Source organism: Balaenoptera acutorostrata, chromosome 4 (genome assembly GCF_949987535.1).
Source record: "Balaenoptera acutorostrata chromosome 4, mBalAcu1.1, whole genome shotgun sequence".
NCBI lineage: Eukaryota > Metazoa > Chordata > Mammalia > Artiodactyla > Balaenopteridae > Balaenoptera > Balaenoptera acutorostrata.
The window spans coordinates 5,500,276-5,512,860 of record NC_080067.1 but is presented as its reverse complement, the minus strand read 5'-3'; the positions used below and the strand labels follow the sequence as shown (position 1 = coordinate 5,512,860).

At 36.3% G+C, this 12,585-nt stretch overlaps 1 protein-coding gene across 4 annotated transcripts in view; it reads right to left on the bottom strand.

Annotated features, from left to right (window-relative positions):
- Window positions 1-12,585, bottom strand: part of ZNF385D (zinc finger protein 385D) — a 949,103-nt gene that overhangs the window by 717,123 nt on the left and 219,395 nt on the right. For all 4 annotated transcript variants that reach the window (XM_057546009.1, XM_057546008.1, XM_057546007.1 and 1 more), the window contains exon 2: window positions 5,559-5,777. In XM_057546009.1, coding sequence (XP_057401992.1) covers window positions 5,559-5,777 — 219 coding nt within the window. The remainder of the gene's footprint in view (window positions 1-5,558; window positions 5,778-12,585) is intronic.

The window sequence follows — 12,585 nt, the reverse complement described above, 5'->3', positions numbered from 1 at the left end:
TTACTCGATCCTTCAACAAGCATTAATCGGAGCTTAACCATGGTGAGCACTGAAATTGAATTAAATTAGTTGGCCACAGAAGCTTTAAATACCCTGAAAGTTGTACCCTTTGTAATATGTATTCCAAAATGCTCTTATGAATCAAAGAAGCATTTTTACTCTTATGTTCAAATTTCTGTCTTCTGATAAAACCCCTTGTGATACTTCATTTTAACATTTCATTTTATACTTCATGATAATATTAAGGTTTTTCCACTATAGAATACATCACATAGTCGGAAAGCAAAATGACAAATGTGAGTAAAATCCCAATATTCAGCTAGAAATCTCAACTGCATTATTAATTTCTTGACAGTAATATAAAAATATGCAGTCATAAAAAGGTGATTGTTTATAAACACTATTATGATATAATGCGTGTAATATTGTACATATATTGTTTATTCATATTTATTTGCATACCTGGTAGAATGGTGACAAAAAGATTAGAAGTAATTACCTTTGTAGGATCTTGGTGATTTTTGTTTTATTTTTGTACATTTATGTACAGCTCAGACAGCACAACATTATTATCATCAGAAAATAATCATTATTTGCAAAACTTACATTCCTCATAAATATAAAATCAAAGACTTTTTCCAAAGAGAAAGTTAGTAAGTCATGCAGTTTGTATTGGGATTTCTTTGGTTTATAGTTTTCATGAAAGGGTGAAGCCTGGAATCTCTGGAATATGATAAATTCTACACATTTAAGCAACTTTTAATTATGGAATACACTGCTGCCACTTCTGTATCTCACCTCATCTTCAAAAAGTGCACTAACATAAACATCAATGTATTTCTGGAATAACAGAAAATACAGTGATAAATTACACTGCACAAAATGTCCTCAGCAGTTATGTTGGTAAAGAAAATTTAAGGAAACATCAGTTTTATTGTAATAATGTAAGTTAAGTGCTTTAAAAATGACATAAAGTCAATTGTGTAAGAAAATACCCAAATAAATGGCATAATTTTGTCAACAGTAGAATGTAAGTCTGCCCTGGAGATGAGTGTATTGCTGTTAATGTAGACACAGGAAACTTTACAAATACACAGAGTTACTATTTGGCAAGTATCTTAGTCCCTTTGATTCTTGGCTAATTTATTTGTGAAATAGATGCAGTAACAGTTGCTTTGCAGAATCGTTGATTGGGGTTCAATAAATGATGTATATAAGATACCTGGAACAATAAATACTAGTTCACTTTTTGTTCCCTTGGCATTTTTGATGATAAAGCTTAAATACAGGCATTAAATGGAAACTACATATGGGGGAAAGTATTAAATGTTGTTGCTTTTGCACAATGAAACATATTATGCATATTACTTATGGATATATAGGAAGTATTGGTGATGTCCTAGGTGGATTCCTCAGACTCTGAGAGAAAGATTTTGGGGGCAAGGGGTGGATTAGGGGTCAGGAACTGAGTGAGAGGCAGGAGGAAAGTGAACCTGGTGGAGGGTGGGCTGGACCTGATAGAATTGCAACTCTGGCATCAGCAAATCTGAAGCTGGAACGGCCTTTTGAGGCAAGAAGCTGGGAGGTTTTGCTCCAGTAAGGGAGCAAATTCAGGAGGAATTCAGCAGGCAACACTCCCTATTGGCAGGAAGGACCTGGGGGTCTCGGGACAGCACACACGCAGGTGGTGGACACATGTCCTAGGTAAATTTACCTCTGCCAAGAGGGCAGAAACTGCCAAAAATTGAAGTTAAGTCTCAGCTGTGGGAACCATGGCCTCCTAATTAACTAGCACACATGATATATTTTTTCACTGTGATCTTCAGAAGATCATTTTCCCTGGATGACATGAGAAATGCCACATTTTGCTCAGAGATACAGAAACTGTATTTTTGATAGGGTGGTGTCTCTCTTGTTCATTCTTGTTCTTTGTAGCATATATTAGCATACACCTCTAGGCATGTAATTATACAATGTTCTACAGTCATTCAGGACTGAAGTGATATTTTTTTTCCCATGTAGACAAGCTCGAAAGAATAATAATAAAAATTAGTTCCATTTCTATTATTTATGTTATTTGCATTCCTCAAAACAAGTTACGTATAAGGTTGGAAGAATCCAGGTAAATATCTCTAGTATCTTATTCCTTTTTGGACACTACTATATATATTTCCCATTTGAAATCTAAACTGAGGTGGTTTTCTAAAGGTAGAAGAAGTCCACAGCAGTCATATGTGTGTGTGTGCATCTTCAGGGAGAAGGCTATCTCCTTCTATGTCCCATTTCATTCTCTAGATTAACTAAAAATGATAATGCTCTCGACTAAAAACTTATAGGATCCATTATTCTTGAGAATTCCTGACTTTAGCTTGGTCTCTGTGTAGGTAAAGGAACGACAATTAATAAGTACATAAGGCTCAGAATTGGGCTCCTTTCTTATTCCCAACAGATCTGAAAAAGTACATTTTTAGAGTGGGGAGATGGAGGGATATTTAAAGGAAATAATATGTTGCTATATTAATGTAAAGGAACAACTAACTCAGTTGTGAGTGGATTGCCTGTAGTTAGATCCACCTGTAGTTAGCAGTGAGGGCTCCTCTGAAGTATGATTTCAGGTCAAACTAATATGACCTAAACCAAGTGCTCCCATTAATTCATAATCATTTTTTAAAATAAATTTATTTATTTTATTTACTTATTTTTGGCTGCGTTGGGTCTTCGTTGCTGTGTGCAGGCTTTCTCTAGTTGCAGCGAGCAGGGGCAACCCTTTGCTGTGGTGTGCGGGTTTCTCATTGCAGTGGCTTCTCTTGTTGCAAAGCACAGGCTCTAGGCATATGGGCTTCAGTAGTTGTGGCACACGGGCTCAGTAGTTGTGGCTCGTGGGCTCTAGAGTGCAGGCTCAGTAGTTGTGGCGCTCGGGCTTAGTTGCTCCGCAGCATGTGGGATCTTCCCAGACCAGGGCTCGAACCCATGTCCCCTGCATTGGCAGGTGGATTCTTAACCACTGTGCCACCAGGGAAGCCCTCATTTTTAATTACTTTTATTAATTTGATGCTAATAAGAACCTTGAAAAGATAATATGTGTAGAAAATGTAGCAATAAAATTTGTTGAGCACCATGTTGATCAATGCATTGTTGGGAATCTGATAGAATTTTATTTTTTATATTCTCTTAAAATAATTTTTGTCCTTGAATAAAGAAAGGCACAGTTTCTACAGAATATTAATTCTGGGGAGACAGTATACTTTAGAATACGCCTATTTAATGAATAAGACCTGAGTTTGATTTATAGTTTGACCATTTAACAGTTGGGTGACCTTCAGTACAGGATTCAATCGACATTATCCTCAATTTCTACATCTGTAAGAGGAAGATAATGGAAATATCTCTCTGGTTGTGAGGAAAAAATAAATAAGAAAATGTACATAAAGCCTTTAGTATAATGCTAGCCCACAATATGTGCACTGATGTAATTATTTTAAAATATTTGATTTGAGGAAACTCATTCCTAGTATTATGATTTGAAAGTTGTTGACCATCCTAAATTTCGTCTGAGACTAGCTCTGATTTGAATTTCTAAACCAGGCATGTCTCTTGAGTTTCTTTCTATGACGTAATTTATTGCTTCTCTGAAGACGTTTGTAAATATCAAGGTAAGTGAAATAAAACACCAGAGCTGACACCATTAGCACCACTGAAACGGAGCAGGACCCTGTAGGGACCCTGGGCACAAAAGCCTTTCTGTGTCCCTCATATCTTGATTACAGAAAATAGGCTTCATTCAGCCTCCATGACTTTCCCTGAGTTCCAAACAAGCAGGTTCAAACAGCTGCTAATCAGGGAAGGGAGGGGATGCAGAGACAAGGGAGGAACAGTCAAGAAACAATAGTGCAGCCTTGGGGCAGGGTCCTGGTTCCCCCTCAAGGGATACACGTAACAATGTCTTTGAGCTGTTTTGCAGATACTGAAACCCTCACCAGGTGGGAGAAGTTAACTGTATGCTGCCCACAAGCACATAGACCCCAGACGGTTGGAACCAGAAGGCTGATGATGCTGACTCCCAATTACCTCCCCACCAACCAATCAGAAGAATGTCCATGAGCTGATCACGCCCTCCTCTTTGAATCATTACTATAAAACCCCTCACTATCCCCTCCAGGTCAGGACACACAGTCTTGAGGACATTAGCCCATTGTGTCCCCCTTCTCCTGGCAAAGCAATAAAGCTATTCTTTCCTACTTCACCCAAAACTGTCTCTGAGATTTAATTCAGTGTCAGGGAAAGAGGCCAGATTCTGCTTCCCCACCAACACCAACTTAAAGAAAAACAACTTGAGATTGAATCATGCTGTACTTAAGATGATTTTACTCAAATATCAATGACAGGGAAAAGATTTTCCTTAGGAGATTCAAAATAGAGACTGTGAAATCCATATTTTTAAACATGACTTAATAAGCACATTTGCCTCACTAGTTCATCCTGGGTCTACGGGATTTAGTAGTTCTTATTTACTTTCTGATGACTATCTTTATTTTCTACATCTTTTTGACTGAGAAGATCCATGATTAACTATTTGACATACAAAAGAGAAACAAGGAGTCCTTTCTGTTAGAATATTCCAGTTCATTCATAGTAAAAACTACAAAGCAAGGTAGAAATAATTTCCATTCAAAAAAATACTATCTTTTCTCCTTCCAATTATTTGGTAGCCTTGAAGCAAACTACAAAATTATATTTGTCTTTGATCTCAAATACTGGAACAGATCAAAATTCAGTCTCATTTTTAAATGTCATTAAAATTTAGATAAAATATACCTTATCAATGAAACACGAAACATCCAACCAGACCACAATATTGTAACTCTTTGGAGTTACAATAGTGTTTCAGCTCCCCTAAGTCCTGTGGCAGAATTCCACCCTTCCCTCCCTCACCACTCCATGCTTTTTCTAATAACCTGCCATTCTTTTCCAAAAGTATATGTGTGCTATTTTAAAAGTCTGCTTACTCCTAAATTCAACTTATACTTTTAAAAAGCAGTCTAAAGTGATTAAGCAAACCATGAATTTTCACCAGCAAATTTAAACAATCTGTACATACTAATAGATCATATTTTATTGGTTAAAACACCTACCTGAAAAGATAGGTATTTTTTTTAAATCAATTGCAGTCTTACTAACCAACTGAAGCCCCAACATGCACAAAACAAACATAAAAAGCATTGTTTTATATAAAATGTAAAAGAATGTCCATTTCCAAATTACTATATTAAAGTCAAACATCAAGAAAACCTAATGTCAACTTTTTCAAATTATCATAAATGTCCTGGTGGGTCATGATCGCAATCCTAATAAATTTAAGCATAGACAACAAATAAATTTCCCCTTCTCTCTCAAAAAGCTGTGAGATATTCTTTATTTTAACGTACTAAATAAGCTTTTATTTAATGTTTTACCTGGTTTTAAAAATAGAGATTACTCTATTCTTTTATTTCCCCATCTGCAGGTACACAAATAACTTGATGATGTAAAACTGAGAATATATCTTTAGAAACACTTACCATTGTCATTTTTCACCATGCCATTGCTGAGTTGTTTTAATCTTTTTTGATGTGATTTGCCATTGTAGTGGATTTGGGCTTGAGCGGCCGAATTCAGCTGAATGTTACACACGTTGCACAAAGTGAAATTGTTATGTTTCTTTTCTCTTTCTGGTTTTTCTTCAAAGTCATCAGGTAAAAACTCAGCCTCACTCTCTCCATCTTGTGCACATGCAGAAGCTGGGGGGGGGGCAAAGAAAGTTATGAACAAGCCAATCAAGATTCCTGGATTCCTATGAACATTTGGGTTGTACCTTTTTGAATTGGAGTTTTCATCTTTTCTGGATATATGCCCAGAAATGGGATTGCTGGATTATACAGTAACTTTATTTTTTTGTTTTTAAAGGAACCTCCATACTGTTCTCCTTAGCAGCTGCACCAATTTACACTTCCACCAACAGTGTAGGAGCACTAAATACATACACACACACACACACACAATGGAATATTATTCAGCCACAGAAAATGATAAAATACTGCCATTTGCAGCAACATGGGTGGACCTACAGATTATCATACTAAGTGAAGTAAGTCAGACAGAGAAAGGCAAATATCATATGATATCAGTTATAAGTGAAATCTAAAAAAAACAATACAAATGAACTTATTTACAAAACAGAAATAAACTCACAGACATAGAAAATAATCTTATGGTTACCAAAAGGGAAAGGAGGGGGAGGGATAAATTAGGAGTTTGGGATTAACAGATACACACTACTCTATATAAAATAAACAACAAGGTCCTACTGTATAGCACAGGGAACTATATTCAATATCTTGTGATAAACTATAACAGAAAAGAATCAGAAAAAGAACATATATATGTTATATATATCTGAATCACTTTGCTGTACACCTGAAAGTAATACAACATTGTAAATCAACTGTACTTCAATAGAAAAAAATAAATACAAATACAAATAAAAAATAAATGAAAAGATTCCTTATTAAACCAAGTAGCAAATAAGCATTGTCCTAGACGCTTAGAATTCAAAATTTCCTCTTCGTCCCATTTTAATAGATTGCTTTCACACTATACATTACATCTTTATATCTTTCTTGGGATACAAATGGCAAATGTTTCACTTTGCTTCTTCTATGTCAAACACTGTGTTAAATGCTGTGTTAAATGACAAATGGTTAACATGCATTCTCTCATTTAACCATCATAACGATGGAAAAGGAAACAATGACTAAACTATAGTTTTTCCTGTTTCATAACTAAGGAAACTAAGGTTTAGAGTGTTTAAATAACTCACCTAGGGTCACACACCTAATAAGTGGTACCTTTGGGATCAGCATTCGGTTTTATTTATCTTCATATCACAAGCTCTTAATTATAATGCTCTTTACTAAGTGTTAATGTATTAGATATTTCCCTACTGATTTCAACAACTAAATAAAATTATCTTATTTTCATATTCCTTACCAATTAAGTAAAATCACTTACATTTGTATGGACACATCCTACACATATAAAAAAGCTAAAATTGTTCCGGTACCTAAAAATATGTTTTGTACCTCAAATACATAAGAGGTTCTGAATATCCAAGATACCATACCTTCATGCTAAGGTTGCAAAAAAAGTGTGACAGATCTAAGGATTATTTTGGAATACATTATTTTTGGATAAATATAAGCTTTGTATGCTCAAATCTAAGAGAAATGGGCAACTGACAATTGCAGAATCTCTGACCTTGAGATGGTAATAATTAAAGCAACTATTGCAATACATATTTTACTGTTTATTTATAAATCACTTAAAAGAATACTGGCTCCTTTCTAAGATTTTTCTGTGCTTTTACTAACAGGACTCTGCATAACTTTTACAGTCTAGATATGATTTTCCATTCCAATTTTCCAGATTCTTCAAAGATCTTTTCATAGTCTTTGGAAATATTAGCAGAGGAGAACAATCATTATTTTAACATGCATTTATTAACTGCCTACTGGGTGGCAGGCACTCTCCTTGGTGCTGGAGAAAAACTGATGAGCAAGACAAGACAAGAGTGGTCCTGCCGTTACAAAACTTACTGACAATGACGGGAAGAACATGGGCTTTGGTATCAGGCAAACGAGATAACAAACGCCAAAATAATTTTGACAATGTGTAAGGAGTAGTTTGTCAGTAAATGATGAAAGAAAATCTAACTACTGACTCAAGCTAAACACCTAATACTTGAATCTCTTAATGGATATTTAAGTATCCAATTTTTAAAGAGAGTAAAAGCTTTTAAGTATATAATTCATGCTCTTTGGTGGACTAATTTATTTAAAATACACTAACCTCTTTTTAAAAAGGAAACTTTATCTTTCTTACTCAGGTGGCCGCTATTAGAACAATATTAAATACACAATTTGAGTGGTCATATTTAAAAAAAAATTTAGGGACTTCCCTGGTGGCGCAGTGGTTGAGAATCTGCCTGCCAGTGCAGAGGACACGGGTTCGACCCCTGGTCCGGGAAGATCCCACATGCCGTGGAGCACTAAGCCCGTGTGCCACAACTGCTGAAGCCCACGCGCTTAGAGCCCGTGCTCCGCAACAAGAGAAGCCACTGTAATGAGAAGCCCGCGCACCACAACAAGGAGTAGCCCCCGCTCACTGCAACTAGAGAAAGCCGGCATGCAGCAACGAGGACCCAACACAGCCAAAAAAAGAAAGAAAGAAAGAAAAGAAAATTTAGAGGCTTTGTAAAATTATCACATAATTTTAGTTAAAGGAAACTATATAACTGTATTTATTAGCTTTTTAAATTTCATATAAATAAAGCAATTTAGGTATTTACTACAGGTTGTATTCAGAATGTTTCAAAACTTCTTTTTTTCTAGAGTTAATTTGTATTTTTAAAATCTTTTATCTCAAATATCATTAAGTAATGAAAATGATTAAATGAAGGTGCATTTAATCACTGTGATGTTCTACAGGCAATAAAAACAGATAGGGAAAATTATATAACATGAGAAATTATTTCTATACAAGTGAAAAACAAACACAAAATGTAAATTTACATATAATATGTTTACAACTATGTAAAACACAAATAAGACTTAGGAAAAATATTAGTAGTCGTTGATTCTGAATGATGAGATTAGAGTTGGCTTTTTTCCCCTTCATTTTTTCCATATTTTCAAAATTGTACCTACTGACCACTTATTACATTTATTATGAAAAAATAAATCAATATATTTGAAAGAAATAAGCCAAAAAAAGAGCTTGTACTAACCTACTGAATGAAGGGTTTATGTTTATCAGAACTAGGTCAAACTACACAGACAATCCCAGTACACGAGTCCTTGTGACACAACATTTTTGCGAAATATATGCATATGTTTGGAGGGAAATAGTTTCTTCCTTGATTATTTCCACCTTGACCTATAAAATAAGAATGTTGGCCAACGACTTAGCAGGGAAAATGCTGGAGAAGAAATTTCCTTCCAAGGCTATAAGATTTATTTGCTTACATGTGAGGAGTTCCCTTATCACAAAAGAAAGTGACAACTATGCCACCTGAGTCAAAATTAATTTTGCACCGGGAGGGGGAGGGGCAAGGATAAAAACTCTTAAAGGAAAAAGGGAATTTCAAATTAACTCTTGTAACCGGGGTGTGACATCACAAAACATGTATAGATTTTGAAAGAAAACTGCCGTTATTTCAAATGGTACTCTCTGAAATAGGAAGCAATATGAATGAGTCATTTTTACTATTTTACTCCTAATATGGTAAAAGTATCATTTAAATGCTGGAAGGGAAATTTGGCTCATTTAAGTTGCATTGAGAAAAACGTTAGTGGTCACCATCCACAGGCTCTTGGCAACTGGATTGAAACCCAAAATATTTTATCAATTTATCTTTTTTTTTTTTTTCCCCTCACCTAACCTCCATGTCCAGAAGCACTAAAATGCTATTAAAGTCTGTGGCTTCACAGAGCAATGAGGATCCACACTGCATCATGCAAAAGGTTTAAGGACTAGGATTACCAGAGGAATGATTACTGTAGGAATCAGGTATTTGTATATATTTTTTAATATTGTAGATGTGGAGCTGAATTTGCTCCTACAGATTCATAGAAATAATTAAAAGGTGGCATACATCGAGAACTTATCTTTTTTTTTTTTTTATAAGTACAGAAAGAGTGGAGGCAGAGAAGAGATGGTTGTCAGTTCTTTTGAATTAATTAATTTATTTATTTATTTTTGGCTGTGTTGGGTCTTCCTTTCTGTGCGAGGGCTTTCTCTAGTTGTGGCAAGCGGGGGCCACTCTTCATCGCGGTGTGCAGGCCTCTCACTATCGTGGCCTCTCTTGTTGCGGAGCACAGGCTCTAGAGCAGAGGCTCAGTAGTTGTGGCTCACGGGCCTAGTTGCTCCGCGGCATGTGGGATCTTCCCAGACCAGGGCTCAAACCCATGTCCCCTGCATTGGCAGGCAGACTCTCAACCACTGCACCACCAGGGAAGCCCGAGAACTTATCTTTGATAATCTATATTAAACAATGAACCTGAGCATAACTTGAGAAAAATAAAACTGGAAACAATATCTTCTTTCCCTAGGAGGCAACATGCTTGTTGAATTTGATTTCTAGTGCATTGTTCTGACCCACTTTAGAGCCTTCTGAGATAAAAACTGAAACATCATCACTTGTACCAAAGCACCAGCTTTTGGTATGAAGATTGTCCTAAAAAGTGCTGATCTTCAAGTCCATTCTCTATGTCTACCTCTTTATTCCTGCCCTGCAACTAGGTTTATCAGTATCTTCTTTTTTTTTTTTTTAGATTCCATATATATGCATTAGCATACGGTATTTGTTTTTCTCTTTCTGACTTAGTTCACTCTGTATGACAGACTCTAGGTCCATCCACCTCACTACAAATAACTCAATTTCGTTCCTTTTTATGGCTGAGTAATATTCCATTGTATATATGTGCCACATCTTCTTTATCCATTCATCCGATGATGGACACTTAAGTTGCTTCCATGTCCTGGCTATTGTAAATAGAGCTGCAATGGGGTGGGAGGGGGAAGCTGGGGCAAAGTGAGAGTAGCATCGACGTATATACACTACTGAATGTAAAATAGTTGGCTGGTGGGAAGCAGCAGCATAGCACAGGGAGATCAGCTCGGTGCTTTGCGATGACCTAGAGGGATGGGATAGGGAGGATGGGAGGGAGGCTCACGAGGGAGGGGATATGGGGATATATATATATACATATAACCGATTCACTGTGTTGTACGGCAGAAACTAACACAACATCGTAAAGCAATTATACTCCAATAAAGATGAAAAAAGAAAAAAAAAATTGCTGATATTCTCTTTCCCACCTCATCCCAGGGTAACAGGTTGTACCCCTGGTGAACCCTAAGTTTGGTGTAACCCAACCGATTAATAATTAAAAGCTGGGGAAGAGACACAGGAGTGAACTGAAGGAGCTCCCCATGAACACAGCTAAATAACTAAATATATTATTGGATTATAACCCAAAATATAAAATATATATCGGCGAGTACATACTGATTTAAAAAAATTAAATGGGGAAGAAGACACAAACCTCCCATATAGGAGTATCCCAAATAATTAAATAGATGCTTCTTCCTCAAGGACGGATTGAGCATGACTCTCTATTCCTTCAGCATGGGCTACATGTCTAGTGACTTGCTTCCACACAGCACAGTACGGAAAGAGAAGAAAAAGTCACTCTGCAATGGAGAAACCTGACAAACGTGGCCTAAGCTGTGTAACTAAAGCTAACAACAGTGGTACATCATGTTGATGACCTGTATCCTTGATATGATGTGTGGAGAATGGTATTTCACCTCTGGGGTCTTCCTCAGAAAAACACACAACCCAAGTCAAGCTGTGAGAAGAACATCGGACAAACCCAAAATGCGGGACATTCTACAAAAGATCTGACCATTTCTCCTGCCGACCGTCAAGGTCATCAAAAACAAGGAAAGTCAGAAATTATCACAGCCCAGAGGAGCCTAAGGAAATATTAGGACTACATAAAAGGTGGTGTCCTACACAGAAAACAAGCGTATGGTTACCAAAGGGGAAGGGGGAGGAGGCATAAATTAGGAGTTTGGGATTAAAATATACACACTATTATATATAAAATAGATAACCAACAAGGATCTACTGTATAGCACAGGGAACTATACTCAGTATCTTGTAATAACATATAATGGAAAAGAATACAAAAAATAATATGTATACATATATATATTTTCACATATAACTGAATCACTTTGCTATACACCTGAAATTAACACATTGTAAATCAAATATATTTCAATAAAAATTTTAAAAAAACAACTGACTGCACAAATAGAAAAAAATGTGGTGTCATAGATGGGATCCTGGAAAAGAACAAAAACATTGGTGTAAAAAAAACCCTAATAAAGTCCAAATAAAGTATAGAGTCCCAGTAACATTACTGTTCTATTACTGGTCTGTTAGTTGTGACAAATGCACCAGACTAATCTGTCAACAGTAAAGAAAAGTAGGTGGGTGGGTTTTACAGAACTCTGCTAACTTGGGAACTTTTCTGCAAATCTAAAACTATTCTAAAACAAAAAGTTTATTTAAATTGAAAAAAAATTTAGGGACTAGTTCAGGACTACTGTCTATCTCTTTCCTTGACCAATACAATGGAAATTTCTTTGGAGCTTCTGTACTCTGGGAAAGAACTAAGACAGAAGCTTCTCTTCTCTTCATCCTTTGCTCATTCATCTCCACAACAGGAAAAGTAAAGTGCGATGGGGAGGGTGAGGGGAAGGGCCACAGCCTCGCGTGGGGCCTGCCATCTTGACCCTGTACTTCAAACTGGCTTAAAAGTACATTCTCTTATCTTCTCAGTTGCCAAATACAACATAAAGTGTCAAGGCTTCACAACCCTGGTTTCTCAAGCTGCCCTGCATGTGACTTGGAGGTAAATTCAATGCAGAGAGGAAAGGGTGGGAAATCCAATATGGACCATGGCTTCAAGCCATTTT